This window comes from Neolamprologus brichardi, chromosome 3, assembly GCF_056152115.1.
Source record: "Neolamprologus brichardi isolate AB-2024 chromosome 3, ASM5615211v1, whole genome shotgun sequence".
NCBI lineage: Eukaryota > Metazoa > Chordata > Actinopteri > Cichliformes > Cichlidae > Neolamprologus > Neolamprologus brichardi.
This window is the reverse complement of record NC_142106.1, coordinates 20,339,022-20,361,772: the sequence shown is the minus strand read 5'-3', so window position 1 is coordinate 20,361,772 and position 22,751 is coordinate 20,339,022. Positions and strand designations below refer to the sequence as shown.

The window sequence follows — 22,751 nt, the reverse complement described above, 5'->3', positions numbered from 1 at the left end:
CCCCGCTGACTCCACTGCTGCAGTTTTACTGCGTTTTTTTTGCTCTGTCAGCGCCCACAGTCAAAATCATTCTTGGCTTTTGTTGTTTTATCCGGACATTTTTGTGACTGGCTGTGGTTTAAAACTCTGTCTGCAAGATTTCTGCAACCATTTGTGCTCACGTGCAATAACTAAACTGATTTATGAAGAACAAATTAATGAAAAATAAATTTAATGAAATGAATGAACCACTCTCTGCAGCATCCTCTGGTGTGTAATGTTACTATTTACAAGCTCCTCATGAACCTCTGTCATATGCAGGTCACAAATTACTGATAAAAAAAAAAAAATTCCCCCCTCGCCCCTTCAGGTGGTCTATCCAGAGGCCTGGGAGCTTGAGTGTCCTGCGCAGTATCTTAGTTGTTCCTAGGACTGCGCTCTTCTGGACAGAGATCTCAGATGTTGTTCCTGGGATCTGGAGCCACTTGCTTAGCTTGGAAGTCACTGCACCTAGTGCTCCGATTACCACTGGGACCACCTTCACCTTCACCCTCCACATCTTCTTCTCTGGTACTTCTCGAGCTTCTCCTGATGCTTCTTTTTGCTGTTGCTTTCATTCAGTATCGCTACATCTCTCACTACAGCCGCTTTCTTCTGTTTGTCTACCACCACTATGTCCGGTTGGTTAGCCACCACCGTTTTTTCCGTCTGGAAGTCACACAGGATCTTAGCTCGGCCATTCTCCACCACCCTAGGACTGCGCTCTTCTGGACAGAGATCTTGGATGTCGTTCCTGGGATCTGCTGGAGCCGCTATCGTTTTTTAAAAGTGCTTTATAAATAAAATTGGCTTATTATAATATATTAAATATTTGGAAAGATTTTGATCAGATTTTGATCAAAAAGCACAAAGTCATTGTATGCCACCTCCCACAGGCTGACTCTGAGTCTGGAAAACACCCTAACTAGATAAATAAATGATAAATAAGTAAATGAAGTATCAACCCATTTGCTCTTTTATTACAGCTGAGGGCCCGTCAACATATCAAATTGAAATCTTTCGCCATTACTTTCATGCTTTTTCACACGAGTGTTTTTCTCATATAAAAACAACAACAAGTTTTGATATGTCAAATGTTTAACTTTCTAATTCAAACATTTGACAAGATTATCTGAAATTTATTACGTCAAAATTGTGGGAGGATATGACATTTTGACACATGAATAAAAAAAATTATTTTTCATTTTTTTTGTGGTGGAAAGAAGCTTTATTTAAAGTCAGTGAAGCTTCTTAAAAATTAAGCACTCTCGGAGATAAAGGTGTAAATTTACAGGGAAAATACTGTCAGACTTTATTCCTCTTCATTCTGGGATTAATGCAAAAAAAGAAAAGAAACTTACCTGTTAGAAGAGAAAAAAAAGAAAAAAAAAGGACTTTATGAAGTTTTTGTTAAACAGTTTTTACAAGATGCACATTCGTCACCACGAATGCAGTAATAACAAACCCATGGAATAAATAAAATTAATATACACACACAAAAAATGATTGTTTTTAATGGGACCACCTGACCGGAAGCAGTTCAGCTCGTTGCTCTGGTCGACTCACGCTTGGTTCGGTGTTGTCATAGTGACGAAGTTGAGTTTGCTGAAAAGATTTTCTCTAATAAAACTGGCGGTGAGTTCGTGTTTCTGCGCTTCTTTCTCCGTGTGTTACATTTGAAATCTTAGCAGGGTTACTGTTATTTTATTTTATTTATTTTTGTTATTCCGGTTTAATGACATTAGCTTCACGTTCTAGCTTCATTCCGGAGCTTTTCGGGTGCACCTCACCCGCTTCACCGTCACGAGCAGCTGGTTGTGTCTTTCTTTCGGTAATTCAGGAGCTCTGCGTGTGTTTTTAAAAAGTGCAGCTGTAAATATCACAATTAAACTCCAGAATAGTCTGCCTAACCTATTCTCACTTAAATTATTGTAATTGTATTTAAACGACCTGCGCTCTTTGGTGACCCTGTTAGATGCAGAAAAACTGTTCAAATCAAGATAAAAATATAATAGTGGGAAAGACAAACCCTGTGATTTTAGAAGAGGCATCAGTGTTAAACTGATTGAAGTTCATACATAAAGTTTTCTGTGGGGTGGGGTCCTCTCTCTCTCCACCAGGTTGACCTGCAGGTGAAGATGAACACAGCGGTTGGGTTTCTCCCTGAAATTAATACCAACAAAAGCAAACAGAGGAGCAGCACTTACTACAGGTAAGGACCGGCTGCAGGGCAGGAAAGGGCAGAGAGCAAGGAGGATATCTCACCCTATCCCTATCACCTCCTGTCACATCATCTCTCTGCATGTCCTCTGTTATTACATCCACCAATCTCCCTCTTTTCCTCCTTTTTCTTTCCTGGAACACCCACACAGACATTCTCGTGACCTTGTCTTTACTTCTTCATCAACATCAAAGCAAACATTACTTGTGCAGTGCTTATCTGTGTATTCGCTAAATACTAGGGCAAAGTATTCCACTGCTTTCTTTATCAAAGATATTTCATACTCAGGTAATGAAAACAAGCACCACATAGCTGACAGGTTGTTGTATTACTGATGTGCTTTCTGTGTCATGCCATAACCTGCTGATATGCTTTACATCTTTGACAGCATGGCATTAGTGTGAGGACAGAAGTAGCCCTCAGAGTAAACTTTAACCTCACTTTCAGTGTTCAGTGCAGCTCTTACAGCTGCTGGTTGGTCTCTTGAAGACAGGGTGGAACTGAAATACGCCCTTGCCTTTTTACAGACAGAAACAGGAAGTTGTAATCAGAATATGTGGCGATTTACCCCGCTATCAGATGTGTTACAGTCATCACTTACTCCATGTGCATCTATTGTGTTTCAGTGTCATTCATTTCCACTTACTATTAACAGATGAACTGTGGGACTATTAAAGAATATTTGATTTCCTTCAGTGATGACTGACGCAGTCCTAAAGTATTCAAACAGTGTTTCCTCAGCATAACCAAACTATAGCAATAAGCAATAACTGCGCTCCACCTACAGAGTGTGCTTAGAAAGCAGCACTGGTGCTAACTGCAGGTCTTTGGAAGTAATTTCCACTTAAGGCTTCTTTGTTTAGAGCAGCACTCAATGTGCTGGAGACTGCAGTGACATAGCAGCAGGGTATCAGTCTCTGAAGTAATGATGGGAACTCAACTTCCCGTGTGTGTATGTGTGTGTGTGTGTGTGTGTGTGTGTGTGTGTGTGTATTTTAGCAGGATGAAACAGACGAAGGAGTCCCTCAGAGCCAGACTGGGCCCGGCTCGACCAGCAGAGAGTCTGACCAGGAAAGAAATCGCTCTGTGAGTTCATCCTCAGTGTCACTTTAATCACCATTTTATCATATTTGATAATGTCTCTGGTTGGAGCAGTGGGCACTCATAGGGATCATTTTATGCGAGCGCGCTCAGAGCCTGCAGCAGAGAGCGCAGCTTAGTAGTGAAAGTTTATAACCACCATCGTAGTCCCTGTGATCTCTGACTGTGGTTTGATATTTTGTGGAGTAAGTCCAAATCACTTTTATCTATATAACGCCAAATCACAACAACAGTTGCCTCAAGGTGCTTATTGTAAGGTAAACACCCTACAATAATACAACTAACACAAAGAAAACCACAGCACAGCTCTCAGGTATACAGGTGCCAGTCAGCAGTTAGTTTAAGGAGTTACAGATGTACTGCTCAGCAATCGTGACCGTGAAATCTGAGTGGTGTGAGCGCCCCCTGCTGCAAAGAAAGGGGCTGCAGACTGATTTTTTCTCCTGTGACATGCCCACACTGAGCTGCCTAACATCATCTTCCTCCTCTCTCACATCTGTAATCTTTACTCCTCTTCCTCCGTCTCTCACATCAGGTTCAGAAGCAGTCCGAAGCAGAGCATCTGTGTGCGGCTGCTGCAGGAAGGCTTCCACAGGTATCTGTTTTTCTGTCAGCAAGATAAATGTTTAATGTCTGACTCAAAAACAAGAGTCTGCAGTCGTAGGCTGATTGTTGCAGTTTTGCTGATGTACAAAAACAAAATCACCGTCAGTGTGATCAAACACTCACAGACATGATAAACATGTTTTTTTATAATGAAGAACTGATTGTTCATCAGACATGCAACACATTTCATTATTTCACACAGAACCCAACCAACACTGCTTGTTTCCTATTTTCCTACAGCACCCAAACACCTCAGAGCCAGCTGTTTTCCACTGTACAATGATGTTAAATATCTAGCTGAGCTTTTCCTTCATGCCATCAACACTTTCTGAGTTAGAGACCCCCAAACTGTCAGTGTTGGGAAGGTTACTTTTAAAATGTATTCCATTACAGAATACAGAATACATGCCCCAAAATGTAATTTGTAACGTATTCCGTTACGTTACTCAATGAGAGTAACGTATTCTGAATACTTTGGATTACTTAATATATTATCATGCTGTTTACAACTACATGAATGTACTATTGCTGTGATTTATTACTGTTACTGAAGGTCCGCGGCTCCGAACCGTAGTAAAGGGACCTCTGGCTAATACGGTGGGTTCTGTGTCGGGCTCGTAGCCGAAAACTAGCTTTACTTTGTTGTCTGGGTCAACTTTGCTAGGCGTTGAGGCGTTGAAAGGCTGCTCCAACAGAACTTATTGTTTCGGAGGAAAACACAAACAAAGTGTACAGTCGAGTCTTAATAGCTTACTTACAACTGGGCTCGTCAGGCTCTCTTCTTGGCTGCAGTGGTTATTATTATATTTACATATATCCAGCTCCCGTTTTTGCTCGATGACAGCTGTACTTTTCCTTTTTCTCCCTCCCTCGCTCACAGACACATAACGTGTATGGCAGTCCATTCTCCCTGCAGCACGGACTACACTGCCCATGATGCTACATTCTTTAGAGCTATACCTGTAGCATTCTGCCTATTAGCTTAGCACAACAACAACAAAAAGGCCTCTCTCACCCAGGAAACACGCAGAGAGAGAGCGTCACCCTGTAACCATGGCAACTGTAACGCTGCCGCCTGGAACAACAGAACGTAGCTGTCAAACAAAACCCAAACAGTCCTGACCCGCCACAATATGAAACAGGGAAGTACCGCCGTGTAATCCATTTATTTCAACAAAGTAACTGTATTCTAAATACCACCTTTTTAAACGGTACCTGTAACGGAATACAGTTACTCATATTTTGTATTTTAAATACGTAACGGCGGTACATGTATTCCATTACTCCCCAACACTGCAAACTGTACAGAGTGGCACTTTTTAAGTCATCTTATTTTGACAGCAGCTCTGAGCTCTCTTAAGTTTGTTAGTGCTGGAGACAGGTGTGTGAGATTTTTTCAGGCTTTGTTAAAATCTGCAGCCAAAGATAAAACCTTCTCATGGTGTACGTCTCAGTTTCAGCAGCAACACTGCATTCATTTAATGTCTATGACACAGGGGGAAAAGAGCCGGTACTCTGGAGAAACCTTCAAAATTCATTTTATGTTTTGTTTCTCCCCCACATGTTGATACCAGACTCATCTCACTGCTGTGATTCCTCCCGTGTTATATTGAATCTCTGTTTGACGGTTTGTGGCTGATGCAGGCGCAGTGAGCATTTGAAGTTACTGCTATCAAAGAAAATCCATCTTGGAATAATTACTGGCTGCGGCAAACTCCAGTTTCCCTTTGACAGGATCATGAGAAATAGACTGTACAACAAACATTATAAATAAAAAGGAATTCATGGAAGATGGAGGCTTCCACAGTTGATGTTTAGCTTCAGTGCAGCACATTTCTAACAAACAGTGGACTGGTGCTCTGACGTGCTTTGGTAGTGGCCTGCTTTTCTCATGTGGTCATTTGAGTTTTTATTTGATGATATCTCCTTAGATTTCAAAATTACACAAAGTTAAAAAGATCCCCAAAAATGTCTTTCTGTCATTCAGGTCGTTCTCTGAGCTCGTCTCTCTGCTGCGCTCTGATCAGGACTGGAGGGCGACGGCTGAACCGGGATTACTCAGGCTTCGTGCTCCTCCTCTGGTGGAACAAAGACACAAAATGGAGACCATTAGCCAGCACCTGAGCTTGGCTGAGGAGGCTGAAAGGACCGGTACACACACACACACGCGCACACAGAGCCTCGATTCAATCCTTCTGATTCCAGTAAGGCTTCATTTAGTGATTAAATCAGTGGGTTTGTGTGTCAGTGACATAATGAGTGTAAAGTTATTGTTGGTAGAACACAGAACAAGACTGCATCCATGGTTCAGGACCAGGTGACTTCTGTTGCAGGTACCTGGTCCACTGTCTGCGAGGAGCGTCTCCTTTTGGGTCGGATCTTCTCAGACCCCGAGGACCTCTGGCTCCGCTTCTACTTCTACCACAGCTGTACTGACAGAGAGAAAGGGAGGTTCTCCAGAGCAGCCACTGAGGCCCGGGCCTGCCTGACTGAGCTGTACCTGGATCAAGGTGCACACACTGAGTATAGTGACAGTGAATGATCAGAATCACAGCACTTTATTAATCCCTGAGGAAAGTATGTGGTCACAGTTGCTCCAAGACAGATGATCTAAAACTCAATCTTATTGCCTCAAAACCAGCTAGATGTTTGGTATTTTTATTTGATTTTGTTTTTTTGTTGCTGTTTTTTCTCTTTATTTTCCTGTGACGGTTGAACTCATGTTGCACCCACTCTTATAAAAATGCCACCTCTCTCAGGTGAGCTGGAGGAGGCACGGCAGCAGGGAGAGCTATGCCGCAAACAGGCGGAGGACGGCGGCTGGCTGGACTCAGACGGTCAGCCCTTGAAGCTCCGGGCCTGCCGGGATCTGTGGAAGATCTACAGAGAGCTCGCGGAGGCGCCGCTGGCCGCCGAGGACCACAACAAGGCCCTGACACTGCTGCACGAAGGCAACAGCAGGGCCGCGGAGTGTAGGTGGAACCAGGGCTAAAAACACAGTGAGAGGCAGCGCATCGGAGTAATCTATGCACGGAAACACACACATGTGCAACATTTAGATTAAAAATAGACCGAGGAGGAGGTGTTTGTGTTGAGAGGATCACAGTGAAGGCAGGAGCAGAGAAATATTCAGCAAAACAACGAGTACCACGTTTTCAGAGGGGGTTAAGAATTGGTCCTGATAGCTACAGAGTTTGAAATGTTTATTCTTCTGAAGAAGGAGATTTGTCTGTTTATTTATTCTGTTTATTAAAATAAATTACAGTTTTTTTTAACCATAATCCAAGCGAAAGCCTCAACTCAGTCGCCAAAAAGAATTTCATTTTTGATGCATCAGAAGAATCGAGCAGAGACACTCTATATAGTATATATACTATATATAGTTCATTTACGTTACGTTCATTTAGTACAGTTTGTTATTCACCTCTAAACCAGCCAATAGTGCTGTTATCCATCTAAATCAGGGGTGCAAACATAAGGCCCAGGGGCCAAAACTGGCCCACAGAAGACTCCACTTTGGCCCCACTGGACAGTTTTAGAAAACACAAAGGAAGGCTTGAAGTTTGGATTTTTAACTGCGTTTTCATAAGTTTTACAGCTTTATGTTTATTGTTTATTTATTGATAATTGATTATTTATTGATATTGATGTCTCCCATTCGTGCTACACCAAAGAAATTAACAAATATATAATTTATGTTGAAAGCTTTGTGGTTCAATATAAACATTAATAACACCACCCTCAGTGACCTAAAGGTCAAAGGTCAGAAAGGTCTGAAAATCTTGTGAATGCGAGACAAGGATTTTCAGTTGATACCATGGGTGTATCTACTACAAGGTTGGGGGTTATTGCTGGGCATTTGATAAACAAACATCTATTATTATTATTTTTAAAGTATCTTTTTACAAAAATCCTGATGATTTTACTTTGAAAATCACAGGAAGATCTTTGAACTCGAAAACTAAAACCTATATATGGATAAATTCCTCAATAGAAGTCAGGCCTGCTAAACAGACATCAGATCGACTCTGCTTAAAAAAGATCCTTTAAAGTGAAGCTTTCATATGATCACAGAAGATTAGTGTTTATAACGTAGTTTTTATTTTTACGTCTGTTTCAGCTGAAGACAAACACATGCAGGGGGAGGCGGCTTTCCAAGTAGGCCTGGCCTATCAGAGAGCAGGAGACCACAGCACAGCCAAAAAGGTACCAAAGATTGTGTTTGACTTCAGACCACTCTGCTGAAGATATTACTCTTTGAACAGCTGGTCAGTAAAGTTTTAACAGCTGTTACTCAAAGACGTGAACAAAGTGTCATAAAAGTTGGAGCAAAAGGTAAGCTTCAAGCAGGTAAAGAAAATCAAGGGCTCTGGGAGAGAGGGGAAGACACGACTCTATAAAAAGGAGGACCCCGATGAGGAAGAGGAGAGAGCAGAACAAACAAGCTGGGAATCAAGAAGACAGACAGGAAGTAAAACTCACAGGACAGTGAAGAAAATGGACTTTAAAAGTAAAATAGGAAGAAAGCAAATGCAAACATTAAACAGAAAAGAAGAAGGACTAAACAGTAACAGAGAAAAAAGGGAACACAGGAGGTTAATGAGATTAAGGGTGGTTTCCAGGAAGTCGGAACTTCTAAGTTCCCAGTCAGAATTTTCATAGGCAGACACCGAGCATTCTCCATCCACGAACAAGCTGCAGCTGCCTTTTTTAAGTGCAAAAACACAAATATTATGCTGTATTACTAATGATGCATGAGTGGCTGTGTTTACTAACTAGAAAAGCAAATCCTGTTTTTCACGCTTTTCCAGCTTTCCTGCTGGAATACAATAACTCAGGAGGGATGTTACTCCTGACGTCTCACACGCAGCTTTGAAGTAAATGGAATAAGACTGAAACCAGGGAGACAGATTAAGAGGTGTTAATAGTAAAACCCAAGAACAGAAACACAGAACCCGAGGGGAAAAGGCAGTTTAGGTGGGACTATTTTAGGCTGCGGATGAATCCACATGTGTGTGATGTAGGCAACAAGTCACACAAAAGAGCCACTTACTGTGTTTTTAACAGATTTCAGTGGAGCCCCATTTCATACGCACATCCACCCAAAAATTATTCAACTGTGTGTGTGTGTCTGTGTGTGTGTGTGTGTGTCCAGTTCTTTAACACCAGCATGGAGATTTTTCACAGCTTAGACGGCACAGACAGAGCGGTGAAGGCCTGCATAGCTTCGGCAAAGTCTCTAAAGAGGTACACAGACACACACACACAAAAGTGTATTATAGTGACTAGAACTGAATTAAAAACATTTAATTTAGTTACAGTAAAGAAAAAAAAGACTTTAGGTAAAAAAAAAACTGCTTACAAATCTAAACTAATTAAAAAAAACACAAAAGAAATTTCTACAGTTTAAGTTTATCAGCACATTGTCTGGAGGTCGCTGTGCAAATGTGAGTCAAGTAACCTTCTTGTAGTCAAGTGTTCATTTTCCATCTGTGTGTGTGTGTGTGTGTGTGTGTGTGTGTGTGTGTGGCACAGCGAGGGATACTTCGAGGAGGCGGTCACGTGTCTGGAGAAGTTAGTCGCCATGTCTCGTAGCAGCGGACTGCATCACAGACTGATCGACGTTCATCTGTGTCTGGGAAACATCTACTTCAGCAGGGTACCAATCACACCCCACAGTATTCAGTGCAGGAATCAATAGCCAATCACACTGATTTATAGCAGCTGAAAAATGTTAGCTTTGCCTCGTAAACACCTGGGCTCGCTTCCCCATCTCTGTGTGTCTCTGTAGAGTCAGTATGTGAAAGCTGCTGAGTACTACCTGCAGGGCTACAAGGTGGCCTGCACCACAGAAGATGTGGCTCGTCTGCAGAGAGCACAGGTCGGTCTTTTCTTTACGTCTTTAGCAGTCGGCCGTAAAAGCCTGATGAGGTATCCTTGTCACACAGTTTGTGAATGCAATACCTCGGGAACAAGGAGGACATGTTACCTCTTTTATACACTTAAGATAAAAATAGAGTGAAGGATACACTTGTGCATCCTTCATTAGAGTCCTATTGCCTGTCCTTCAGCCTGTGAGCTTTGAGACCTGTGACTCAGGAAGTAGTCATGAAGTTAAATTGACTGAAGAGTCTGAGGACATTTCCTCACAGTTTATGTGGATCCAGATGTCAACTGTAAGGCCTGACCCTGCTGCTTTTCCTCCATCAGGTGTTGTTGGCCTCCGCTCACGCCCACGCCACGATTGGAAAATACAGCGCCAACCTTACCTCAACCTCGCCCGCCGCTCTGCAGGCGCTGCTCGCCTGGAAAGTGAAACGAGGACGCGAGGACCTCAGTGTGGATTCCGAGGACTACTACTCTCCTGCCTGTTTTTAACAGGCCGTCGTTTGACAATATGAGGGAGAGAAAGGAGAAGAGTTACCTGTTACCGTGAATAAAGATGAAACCCTGAAACATCTGCTGTGTGCTTTGTCGAGGCCAAACGTTTTGGCAGCAGCACAAATTTACTGTTTAAATTTTTCTTCAGATGTTTTTTTTTTCATGTGGCATCGAGATATCATACAGATGTGATGGAGTGGAGAACAATCATGAGCATTTCATAACATGCAAAGACTTTTATTCATAAACAAATCTAATTTATACAAAGAGTCAGTATTTACAGGGCTGACCCTGTAAACTTGCTATAGGTGTGAATGGTTGTCTGTCCGTGTTATCCCTGCGACAGTTTAGCAACGTGTCCCGCATCTCGCCTAAGACTCATTTTTACTGTCATTCAAACATTTGAAAGGAAGGAAACACAGATCACAGTAATGAAGCATGCTAACAAAGACTATAAGATGCTATATGATAGCTGGGATAGCCTAGAAACATCTACAATCGTTTACCCAAATCTCGCCTCCGTATACTATCAATTAAAAATAAGAGTGAAAATGATAAACGCTAAACTAAAGATGGCTCCTTTAGAAACCTTTCCTTCTCTCGCACTGCACTGTGGTTTACTTTTGAATTGCATCAGCTGAACGCCATCATCCACAAAGAAATGTACAACAGTCGTAATGATGTCATTACAAGGACGCTCCTTATCACACAGGTCTAATCACAGCATGTCACGAGATCCCTTTTCTGCATAGTTAACAATGTACTACAACCACACAATTCATCTGTACTCAAGCACTTGTAATGTTTTAATGTCAGTTTTAATACTCAGTGTTAAAATGTAGTTTTATTGACTTGATATATAGTTTGTTTGTCATTGGTTATTGTTCATAAGTCTTCTATTAAAAGTGCCCTTGATTGTTTTAAAAGACGTTAAATACTGAATACAAAACTGTGGTAAGAAGAGAAATGGACATCAAAGCATGAGGTTTGGGATTTCAGCCTTATTTACATGTTATATACTGTTGTTCTCCAAGTCAATTAAAATTTGTCTATTTTGTTTTGTACAAACTTTAATTTTTTAAAATATTTTTAGGACTTGTTCACCTAAAACAATACCTCATTATAACAATTTTCTAAAAAAAAATTACATTTTTTAAAATGTTTGCTATGATTATTTGTTTATAGTTAAATAAATGGCACATATTTTTAATAAATAACTTTTTAAATATTTACTAAAATGTGTTAATGTTATACTGACCCTTACATCCATTGTTTCTTTACCTGTTTCTTACACAGCTTTATTTATAACAGTATTATTCATACTTTTACTTGTATTGTTTTTTTTTAACCTATAAATAATGAAACTGTATCCTAACATGTAATCTTTTATTGACATTTTTCAGATTCTGATCGTTACACGCATGTTGTGCTGCTTTTAGTAGTGTTACGGTAATGAGTTAGTCGGTGCGTCTCTAATCTGGTCTTTACGGCTAGTTTGGGCCCATGTGTCCGGAAGCAGCCTCGGCTTCCACTGCCTGTGTTTTGTGACAGTAAAAGCTTCGTAGAAGAAGCGCCGGAGTTGTGGGAACTTCTGTCCCGGCTGCTGTGACCGTGGGGGGCAGGCGGGGAGAGCCGGTGGACCACCGGCGAGCTGAAACATGGGCCTCGTGGCGAGGATACGAAAGGAGTGGTTCATCGTCGGGATCGTGCTGGTCATCTTATCGGCCAAGCTGCAGCCCAGCATCGGAGTGAAAGGAGGTGAGTGGGTCGGAAGTTCATCACTGAAGTTCAATGGTGTTGCTTTAAAATGTGTTCACTCTTTGAATGACTCTAAATTAACAAATATTCCGTTTATTAAGTGGTCAGTTTGGGGCATTTTACTGCCAGGCTGTGAAAGAGTTTGCCATCATTTTACTTTTCTCTCAGGGCCAAAGGTGTTCTTTCAGGTAAAGACTTAACACCTTAAATCAATCGTTAGGATTCACAAAATAAATCGCCACAAGGCTGATTTACCTGACAACATTTGATCTTCCATAAACGAACAACTTCTAGACTTTATTTAGCGCTGTTTCCCTGAAATTTGAAGAAAAGTGTGGACTATCAACTTAACATTGCATTATTCTGTGAATACGACCTAAGCCGAAACAAAGTGCAAATACTGTTGGTTTTATTTATTTATAACGTAGTGATGTAATGAATGGAGGTTTTGTCAGACTATAACAAAGTGTACATTTCAGGATTTTTTCTTCAGTGGTTCCCCTGCATGCTGGCCCTGGGACAGCCAGGCTCTACGTCACAGTGGTTCCTTGTGTTTGTGTGTGTCTCCCTCCGTACCTGAAGTTCCGCTGTAGTGACACGTTGCATTCAGTAGGTAATGTCAACACGTCAACCCAACTCCGTGCTCCGCTCCGCGCTCATGTGTGCGCGTCCACGAGCACGTTATCGGCATCTTTAATTACTCCCAGTAAACTAAGTGAGGAGAAAGCATGAGCATTGATAACTACAAATCAGCCGCCACCGGAGCTGATAACCCCTCCGCTCATTTTTCCTGTAGATTAGATAAGACGCCACTATCGGTGTGGTGCCTTTAGGCGCTGCTCGTAAACGCCGCCTTCAAATATCAGTGGGTTTTCTTGCTCATATTTGCTGGACTCTTATTTTAACGTGTTACCATTGACTGTATATAAAAGATGGTCAAATCCATTGTGACGTCACGCATTTTGAAGTCTCAACTTCATAACACATTCACATCATTACTACAGTGTTTTTTTTAGCCAATTTGCATGTTGGGACTTTGGAGCACAAAATCCCAACATGGAATGTTGATGCTTTGGAAGTATGACATCAGCACAGGTGTGGTGTGTTTTTGTTTCTTTGCTGCTGTTGTGTTGAAAACAGTTGCACCTTAGTCTTGTTTCGGCTAAAAGACATGTACCTCTCATCTTTTGTAAACTGCGAGCATGGATGACACAGCTGACTTGGAGACAGAAGTTGTGGTGCGATCAGTCTTTGTTCAGTTATATATGAAGTTTAAAACAAGGTAGCTATTGAAGAGTCAGTGCGTAATCTGGGATGATCAGTTAACTAGCCTCCAGCTGGTTATCCAGAAATGATATGAAATGCCATAAAAAGATTGAATGATTCTAGCTAAAAGAAGCTGGTAAAAAGAAAATAACAATGAACCCGGGAGTGAACCTTGTGGAACCTCACAGGTCATACAAGCAACGTAAGAGGAAAATTTGCACACCCTAACAGAGAAGGTCCTTACAGATAAATAAGAGGAAAACAAGTCAAGAGCTGAACCAAAGACACCGACCGAAAGTAGATCCTATTAAGGAAACTATTATGTCAACGTCACAAAGGCAGCACTGAGGTGAAACTGCATCGGATGCCATTAGAAGATCATTACCTCTATTCTCACATTAGGAGATGTTGCAAAAACTTTGTTCAAACATAATAATAATGATAATAATAACATACTATAAATAGAATATATATTATTAATAATATTTATCCCACTCAATGCTCTGTGAAAACCCTTTGATTCCATACTGCAGTAAAAACAGGTCTCCATGCAGAGCTACAGAGAGCAGATGACTGCTTCCTCTCCCTGCTGTATTACACAGACTATGTCACATTTGAAAATTTGATCTGTTTCTCTCTGTCAGGTCCTTTAAAGCCGGAGGTCACCGTAGCGTACATCGCCGTCTCGCTCATCTTCTTCAACAGCGGCCTGTCGCTAAAAACGGAGGTGAGCTGCTCCCATCCTGCTTCTGTCCTCAGATATGGAACACGCAGCGTTGCATTCAGGTGCAGTTTGGAAAAGTCTCCGTCTCTGTGTGCAGGAGCTGACCAGTGCGCTGCTTCACGTGCGGCTCCACCTCTTTGTTCAGTCCTTCACCCTCATCTTCTTCCCACTCGCCATTTGGCTGCTGCTCAAGGTGCTCGCACTGACCGCCATCGACCAATGGCTGCTCAGAGGGTAGGACCCTGTGTGTGTGTGTGTGTGTGTGTGTGTGTGTGAGAGAGAGAGAGAATGTTGTTCTTTATTCTCACAGTACCTGGAGGGCTGGCATAAAGACACACATTCACAGATTACTACAGACCCGGTTCTATGTGTTTGTGTATAATGTGAGACTTCCCTCTTTCCAGCTAGCCAGAGAAACACCAGGAACAGGATGTTTTATTTTCTTTCACAGTTTTGTTTTGAGGTCCGTCCAAGTGAAGTCATCAAATTAAAATAAATAAATAAAATTGTATCATCAGTTGTAAATAAAATATAGATTTATAAGATCTGTAAACATTTTTTCTATGTGGAAGCAATTCCAGACTTCAGACGGCTCTAAACTCTTTATGTTTCAGGCAGTTTTTTCTGATCTTTATGACATCACAGAGGGGACATATTCCTTATATGGTCATCTCAGTCTCACACAAGCCCCTCCCACCTGCAGACCTGTTTGCGTGACATCGTATTGCATTGTTTTGTTTTCTCATTTGTGAAAAACATTCCTCCATCCTCACAATTTCCTCTGAGGAGGCAGGCAGTGACTCAGATCTGTTTCATCCTCATCCTCCTCTTTCTTCTTTACCCTGTGGTTGTTGTGGTTGCCTAGGTTACAGACGGTGAGCTGCATGCCCCCTCCGGTCTCTTCCGCCGTTATTCTCACCAAGGCTGTCGGAGGCAACGAGGTAACACAAACACAAAGATTAGCAGGTCAGATTAAACCTGCAGTGTCACCAAAGTGATAAACTGAGTGCGTGTTTGTGCAGGCCGCCGCCATCTTCAACTCTGCTTTTGGAAGCTTCTTGGTAAGACAGTTTTTTTTCTGTTTCACGTTCCTTGGAGGATTGTGACTGTAATGAAGGGATCCCGCAGTAATGAACAAAGAGTCAAAGCTGTAATCCTGATTTCTCTTTTCCTTTTTTTTCCCTGCAGGGAATCGTCGTCACTCCTCTGCTGCTGCTGCTCTTTGTAAGTCTCGCCTGCCACATGACGCCTTACGAGGCTTAGACGTTTGTAAGGACGTCCTGGTCGGGTTATGAACATAAAACAATCATAAACAGATCCATGGCAACCAAACTGAGACATAAAACAAGCAAAATGATCACTTTTAAATTACAGACATGCTACAAGCAAGTTACCAAACGGCAACCAGTCCAAATATGAAGAAAGTGAAAAATGGATCAATTTAAACTTTGTTTGCGATTTGTTTGATGTCCAGATAAGAATATAAATAAGTATGCATGCAAAGTAAATATCTCTAAACACAAAAAGAGCTCGAAAAACCACAAATGAGCTAAAATAATCACACAAAGCAACCATAAAGAGATTTGAAATGACCGCGAGGACATTAAACACAACCGAACAGTCACAAAACAATAAAAATGAAAATCAGAATAAAATTAGAACCAGAAGAGCTTTAAAAGATGTACGAATAATTAAATAACACACACAGTAACTGATGAGAGTTTTTATTTACCTTATTTTTAAAGAAAAAAAGACACTACGCAACCAAGGGTCATAAAAAATGAAAAGTAGTCATAAAAGAACTAAAATTAAGCACAAATTTTTTTTAATGATTATTGGGGAGTAGTTAGGCCATTTTTTTTGTTTTTTTATTAATTTTTTTATATGATAAATAATTTGTGTATTTCTTGTGATAATATTTGTATTTATTTATTTTTCCTCTTCCTCCTCCAGCTCGGCTCCTCGTCCTCTGTTCCCTTCTCCTCCATCTTCTCTCAGCTCTTCATGACGGTGGTGGTGCCTCTGATCCTGGGTCAGGTATGAAGCGGCGCACGTCCTGAAGTCTTGGTCTAAAGTCTGAACTCTAAATCAGCTGCTTTGCTCGGTTGTGCGCAGGTGTGTCGCGGTTTCCTCAGGGAGTTTCTGGAAAGGAAAAAGCCCCCGTTCGGCGCCATCAGCAGCGCCGTCCTCCTCATGATCATCTACACCACCTTCTGCGAAACCTTCAGTAACCCCAGCATCGAGCTGGACCCCACCAGCCTGCTGCTGGTCGGCCTTATCAGTCAGTACACCGTCTGCATGTCATCAATGGCAGATTAATGGAAATCAAATGTAAATTGTAAATTTGAACTAAACTATCAGAGGAAGTGTTAAAAATAATGCTGCTAGCGCTGAAAAGCTGAGTAAAGTTCAACCTTTTAAGCATCCTGAATACATTTCTCCTCGGTTACTCTGAGAACTGCCAAAAGTTCAAGTGGACTTCATATTATATTCACTGTAAACTGAAACCAGTGGCTGAGAATATGAGCTCATCTGGAAAGTGTTACTGAGGTCAGACAGCTGTTATCCCACAGACCTCTATAACACTGGAAGCCTGTTTGCAACCACAGGTATCGTCCTGTCCTTCAACTGCCGACTACCGAGTTTATGACTGAAGTCCTGACTCTTCCTTTTCTTTATGGCCCGTAGCCATGAGCTCATAAAGTTGTCAAGGAAACTGCTAAGCACATAGATCAAGGCAGATAAGGGCTGTTTTCCCACCAACGTGCGTTGAGCTGACCCAACTGATCTCAATAGATTGTTCAAGAGTTGTTTGCCATGTTGAACATGATTTAACCTCTGGTTGCTAGGGAAGCGTACACTTCCTGATTGGTTGGCACTGGTTTCTGGAAGTTTCTGGCTCTTGTTAAAATCAGTGGCAGAGAATGTGCTGCACCAAAAAAACCCAATGATTGTGTTGGTTAAGCTAGCAGCTATCAGCGATCTTCCCCTGCTGGCCATTAAAAATAATGCAGGTTGAAGACACTTCTACACTGGCTTCACTTTTCACACCCAAAAACTACCTCTATCTGTTCAGATGACATTTTTTCAAATGCTCCAGCATACCGGCCACCACCCAATGAAATCCTTTACTTCCATTAGCCATTAGCCATCCCATGGTGTAATTAAGCCACATGAGATGTATAATCCCTACAGAGAGTTCTGGGTGTATACCCTGACGTCCACTTTCTGAAGTGAGGCATCCAGAAGAGATCCTGGTCAGATCCTTAAACAGCCAACCACAGGACTTATGACTGAAGTCCTGACTAATCTTTCTTTTCTTTATGGCTCGCAGCCGTGAGGCCTTAAAGTTGTTCTTTTATATTTCCCATAAAGAAAACTGTCTGCTAAGACCGTTTTCCCATAAACATAGGTTAAGCTGACCCAACTGATCTCAAAAGATTGTTCAAGAGTTGTTTGCCATGTTGGACATGATTTAACCTCTGGTTGCTAGGGAAACGTGCACTTCCTGATTGGTTGTAATTGGTTTCTTGACGTTTCTGGCTCTCAGTAAAATCAGTGGCAAAAAAGAAAACAAAAAAACTCCTAATGATTGTGTTGGTTAATATAGCAGTTTGCCAGTGTTTCCTTCTACTAGTCATTAAAAATAATGCAGATTTAAGGAAGCCCACCTTTCAGACCTGGAAGTCACGTCCAGTGTTTTTATACTCTCTGTGTTGTTTATTGAGGTTAGCAATAAGCAGGCTCAGTTTCTAAAATGACGATGCCTCATGTTGCTCACTGTCGACCCCGGGGCCAGGACTGAGTATAATCATCAGAACCTGATTTCTTTGAATGTTTAAGTAATTACAGCCACTGCAAGCATCTGGCAAAGGATTTAAAAAAGACTTGAGATTCCCTTTATTTACAATTCGACTAAGTGTGATCTACAAATAAAAATATCAGAAATGAATAAACAGTAGTCAATGTTTCCCAGTTGACTGCTCTAGCCACTAGAGGGCGCCAAATGACCATAAAATCTCTACAGCTCTTGTCCAAATCAACATTAACTGGATTTAATCCTAAATTTTACCTTGGTAACTTGCCAAGCTAACTTAAAAGGAAATAATACAGTAATCACTGAATATAGGAACACAAATACATTGAGATAAAATAAACAGTGTTTTGACTGAACACAAGCATAGAAACAGTATTTATAGACTATTAACGTGTACAACTATTCCCTCACAAACAGTGTGGTGTTTCATTTTACCCCTCGGGCTAGCTGGTCTAAAAATGAAAACTTCCAGAGACAATGTGTAGAACTAATACATCTCAGTATCCATACATTTTTATTAATTTAGAATAAAAATCCATGATAAATCACAAATGACTCACACAACGTCTTTTACAGATGCTTAGTACAAACTACAACAGCTGCAAAGCAGCTGCAGTGTAGAAGAACAGATATTGGTGAATCAATCCAAAAAAGGGCTAATCGAAGAACCAATACTAAACTAATAAAATCAACCGTTACTGAAGGAGTTACTGAAGATTTCCACCACAGGTCACTCCACAGACTGTTGGAGTAATGAATGGACTGTTTTTTATTGTTCTTATTATTATAAGATCTAAAATAATATTTTAAAAAGAAAATCTAAATGTGATTTTAGCTTAATATAAAATGAGAAGTTAAATTTGCCTTTTTTTTTCTTGCTCTGCAGTTTTCTCCATCCAGATCAGCTTCATGCTGCTCACATTTGCCTTTTCCACCAGGTAAGCTTCCTCCTTCTCAACCTGTCCTTTTTTAAATATTCATTATATTGATTATTTTTACATAGCTCTGCCCAGAAATGTAATGAAATGTTTTTCTAAATTTTATTTTTTTTTATTTAATTTTCTTAGTAGCATTAAGTGGCTTTCAGCATTTATTTCTTGTAGGTTTTGTCATCAAGTTACTTCCAGAAGAATCAGTATTAAACCCTTAATGTGAAAATTAAGAAAAAACAACAACTTTGATCATATCTTAAATTTTAAGATTTCATTTCTTCTTTTTTCACAGTTTGGTATTTACATATATATATGTGAATATATATTCACATTATACATATTTATTCATCATATCCTTATCATTCCATGTATTGGCTCCCTAAAACAATAAGAACTGCTCCAACATTTTGCTCTGGGTTTAAAGGTCACCACCTGCAAACCGTCTGGAGGGTGACAGATGACACGTTTTAACTTCCTGTTTGTCTCTGCAGGCCAGGCTCCAGGTTCAGCCCCGCGGACACCGTCGCCATCATGTTCTGCTCCACACACAAGTCTCTAACCCTGGGTGAGTGCATGTACTTAAATGTACCCTAGCACGCTGCGTCTGACATCCAGATTAGACGCTCAGATTTTGTGTTAGAGAGAAACTTCACATCAAAGTTGTGTTTGAAGAGAGCTCCTGCATGCGCGCAAAAACTTGTATAAAGTGTCGGGTATCTCCTGAGAACTCTGTGGAGTTTTAAGTTTGAAAGTAAAGACAGGAGAAATCTGGAGGAGTTAGAAAGAGCTTCTGAGGCCTCTGAAGCTCTGAGCTCGGTCGTGAGCTCTGCTGCAGGTCGGAGCTGGCGTGAAGTGAACAAAGTCATCTCGTCTACGCTGCATCTCATTCTGAAGTCTAATTTTAAATGCTGGGTTAGCTTTAAGTCCATGAGGTCTTTCTTATTTATTTAATCACAGGTATCCCCATGTTGAAGATTGTATTTGAGGGCTATGAGCACCTGTCTCTGATCTCAGTCCCTCTCCTGATCTACCATCCGGCTCAGATCCTGCTCGGCTCCGTCCTCGTGCCGACCATCCGCAGCTGGATGACCAGCCGGCAGAAGGTACACACACACACACACACACGTGCACTTTGAGGACGATGTTAAATCAAACTCTCCTGCTCCTCGACGTGGCGGCTCCATGCCAACACTAACCTCTACACCTTGTCCCCCTACAGTCTAGTCTGTTGTTGCGATAAGGCTGCATGCCAACACTTCTATCTGACCCGAGTGAGTAAGAACGGACGGAAGAGCAAATTCAGTTATTTTCTGTAATTTCCAAAAAAATCTCTACTTTGACTTCCCTGGGTTTTCTTTTTATTTCAAATATGGAAGCCCAAAGTGTTCAATATTAAATACATTAAAGAAAAATGAATTATAACAATAATAATAATATTCAAGTGTGACTGAACCATGAATATGGTATGTTGTTTTCTTAGTAATACTCTGATTTATGAAAGCCCTTTACTGACACACTGACAAACAATTTTCCTTTCATACATTTTGTACAATTTTAACTTTTTCAGCTTGAAATTTTGTCTTTTTACTTCGTTTATTGTTCGTTTGGGCATTTAAAAAAGTCAGCTGTGTAAGTCCCATTACATTTAACAATATACTGCATCTAAATAATTATGTAGTCTCTGTTGAATATGAGTCACTACAGAACAAACAAGAAAAAAAAAGACCGATCACGATCTGTGTCATTAAAAATCAAATTCAAACACAAATTATGTTTTTAAACATGTTTTATTCAATTCATTAGAAACAAAAAGAAAATAAAGCATCAAAGTGTCATTAGATCTAAAAATGTGGGCTTTTTTGTTTATTTTTAGTTATTGTTTCTACAGTTTTGAATTCTGTTCTCAGAATATTAAATTCATGAATTAATATTTTGACTGTTATTTCAAATTGTTCACTTTTGACATTTATTTAATAATTAAATGATTGGGTTTTTTAGTTTTTTACAAAATTTTATATGCATAGCTTGCATTTTGTTTGTCGTCATGCTACTTCCATAAGAATGAGCTCTATTAAACTCCATTATATTCACATTATCCCATGTTATGTTGTCTGTTTTATCCACATATTTAGTTATTTAATATTGAACACTTTGGTGTGCCACTATCAGATGAATAATTCTTTTGGACGTTCTCTTTAATTCTGCGCTCTGGGTGCAACAGCGCCCTCTGGTGTCAAACTGATGTTGTGTTGTTGGTGGGACATCGACCTTTTTGCTTCACTTCACTCTGTTTATGAAGCCGGGTTTCTCTCGAAAAGTTAATGACGAGCGGTTCAACGTTGTGTTTGTACAAGCTTCAGCTGCCTGTTGTAAGTGTGCTGCTAGGATGGGGAAAATGAGTAATTGGCTTCATGTTGTTGGTCATTAAATAATTCCAGAGTTTTCTTTGTCCTGGTAAATGACTCGTTTTTTGTCTAATGTTTTTTCTTCTCAATCTTTTCTTTCTCATGGCTCTTGTCTCTGTTCAGGCGGTGAAGCTGTCAGCGCTGCAGCCCATCTGACGAGGATGAAATGTTGGCTTTTGTGAAGTTACTGGTGTCTCGTACAAAAGGGAACTATGGTGGAGGATTGCAGTAGTCACACGTGCCTTATTGCTACCAATCAACGAAGACCTCAGCCTAGCGGAAAGAACGAGAGGAACCGCGTGCCTCAGTCATTTTCTTTCTATGATGAGCAAAGACTCCTCTTTCCAGCATATATATGGTTTTATATTAAACTAAGTGCGAGTTCTATTTTTATATGGATTTTGGAGCCAGAAGGATGAAGTTATTTGGACCAGTCTTTTCTCTTTTCTGTTGTTTTCAACATTTTTCTACTTTCCCACTAGCGGTCGCTGCCTGCGTCAGTGTTTGTTACATGGACTATCTGGATTATCTGATACTTAATATACAGTATTGTAACAGCCAATTGGATTTTCGACACTTTCTAAAATGCCGTTTGTCTTACAAGTAGTTTTTACATTAATACTGGAGTAGTGAGTCCAAGTTTACAGGTCAAATTTTTTTGTTTTTTTTAAATATTTAATGACTTGGTTCACTTGTTTTTTTTATGGCTGTCTCAGTTTAATTCCTGGCCTGCTTCCCTCAGATTCTAACCAAATCTGTCACCCATAAGGGCATTTATGTCTCGGACCAATAAGGAGAGCTTTGGGCTCTCAGTAAGGATCCTGTTAAATTGTAACAAAGCACAAAAAAAGCAGGAATGGGTAAAGCTGATATTATTGTTTGGTATGAGATACCTGCCACTCTGTTGTTATTGGCATTTAATATTGCAAAATTTAAAAAGTAAAGAGATGGGGGACAATTTTCTTACAATGTCTTGACATTGCAGATTTTTTCCTGGGGGGCACTCTGCAACGTTCCTGTTGACACGCGCTCAGAATTCCACAAACAATCGGAGCAGGCAAAACGTGAACAAGTAAATGTTAAAGAAAGCGAAAGCGGAATATCAGAGTTTTAAACCACCAAGTATCAGTATCAGTCTCAGAAATCCTGCATCACTCAAGCTCTAGAATAAAGATCTAAATAAACCTACATAGCTGTAGAATATGGTATTATCTAAGGAAATAATATAGTTGATTATATCTGTATATCACACCAACCAAAGTCTACGGTAAACACGTAAATGTTTTTTGGGAGGAAAAATCTAGAACTCTAGAGTCTTAGAGTCCAGGTTCCTCCACACTCTAGAGTGCTAGGCTCCAGAGCTGCAACTTTAAAGTACAATAATAGATTTCAGACCTCTAGAATCTAGATTTGCATAACAAAATGTTGTGACATGAGGTCTGGAGCTGCTTTACCTTATTCAGAGGTATGACAGCGAATGCGTTATCTCAGTTAGAACAGCAGCACATGATAGTCACTAAAA

The 22,751-nt window shown here is 40.6% G+C and overlaps 2 protein-coding genes across 3 annotated transcripts; both read left to right on the top strand.

Moving 5' to 3' along the window:
• Positions 1-1,630: 1,630 nt before the first annotated feature.
• On the top strand, positions 1,631-11,581 carry ttc29 (tetratricopeptide repeat domain 29). The gene is made up of 12 exons (XM_087834339.1): positions 1,631-1,653; positions 2,139-2,230; positions 3,239-3,325; positions 3,876-3,935; positions 5,934-6,097; positions 6,280-6,456; positions 6,706-6,918; positions 8,067-8,152; positions 9,102-9,193; positions 9,482-9,605; positions 9,738-9,827; positions 10,157-11,581. The coding sequence occupies exons 2-12, from the start codon at positions 2,157-2,159 to the stop codon at positions 10,322-10,324; spliced, it is 1,335 nt and encodes a 444-aa protein (XP_087690465.1). The 5' UTR covers positions 1,631-1,653; positions 2,139-2,156; the 3' UTR covers positions 10,325-11,581.
• A 252-nt stretch (positions 11,582-11,833) lies between these two features.
• On the top strand, positions 11,834-22,301 carry slc10a7 (solute carrier family 10 member 7). Of its 2 annotated transcripts, none has more exons than XM_006806086.3 (12): positions 11,834-12,085; positions 13,996-14,078; positions 14,173-14,309; positions 14,941-15,016; positions 15,098-15,136; positions 15,264-15,299; positions 16,029-16,112; positions 16,191-16,356; positions 18,779-18,830; positions 19,316-19,389; positions 19,782-19,927; positions 21,353-22,301. In XM_006806086.3, the coding sequence occupies exons 1-12, from the start codon at positions 11,986-11,988 to the stop codon at positions 21,383-21,385; spliced, it is 1,026 nt and encodes a 341-aa protein (XP_006806149.1). In that variant the 5' UTR covers positions 11,834-11,985; the 3' UTR covers positions 21,386-22,301. The 2 variants fall into 2 exon arrangements, with proteins under 2 accessions (XP_006806149.1, XP_087690581.1); XM_087834455.1 differs by lacking the exon at positions 21,353-22,301 and adding an exon at positions 20,044-20,096.
• Positions 22,302-22,751: the final 450 nt, after the last annotated feature.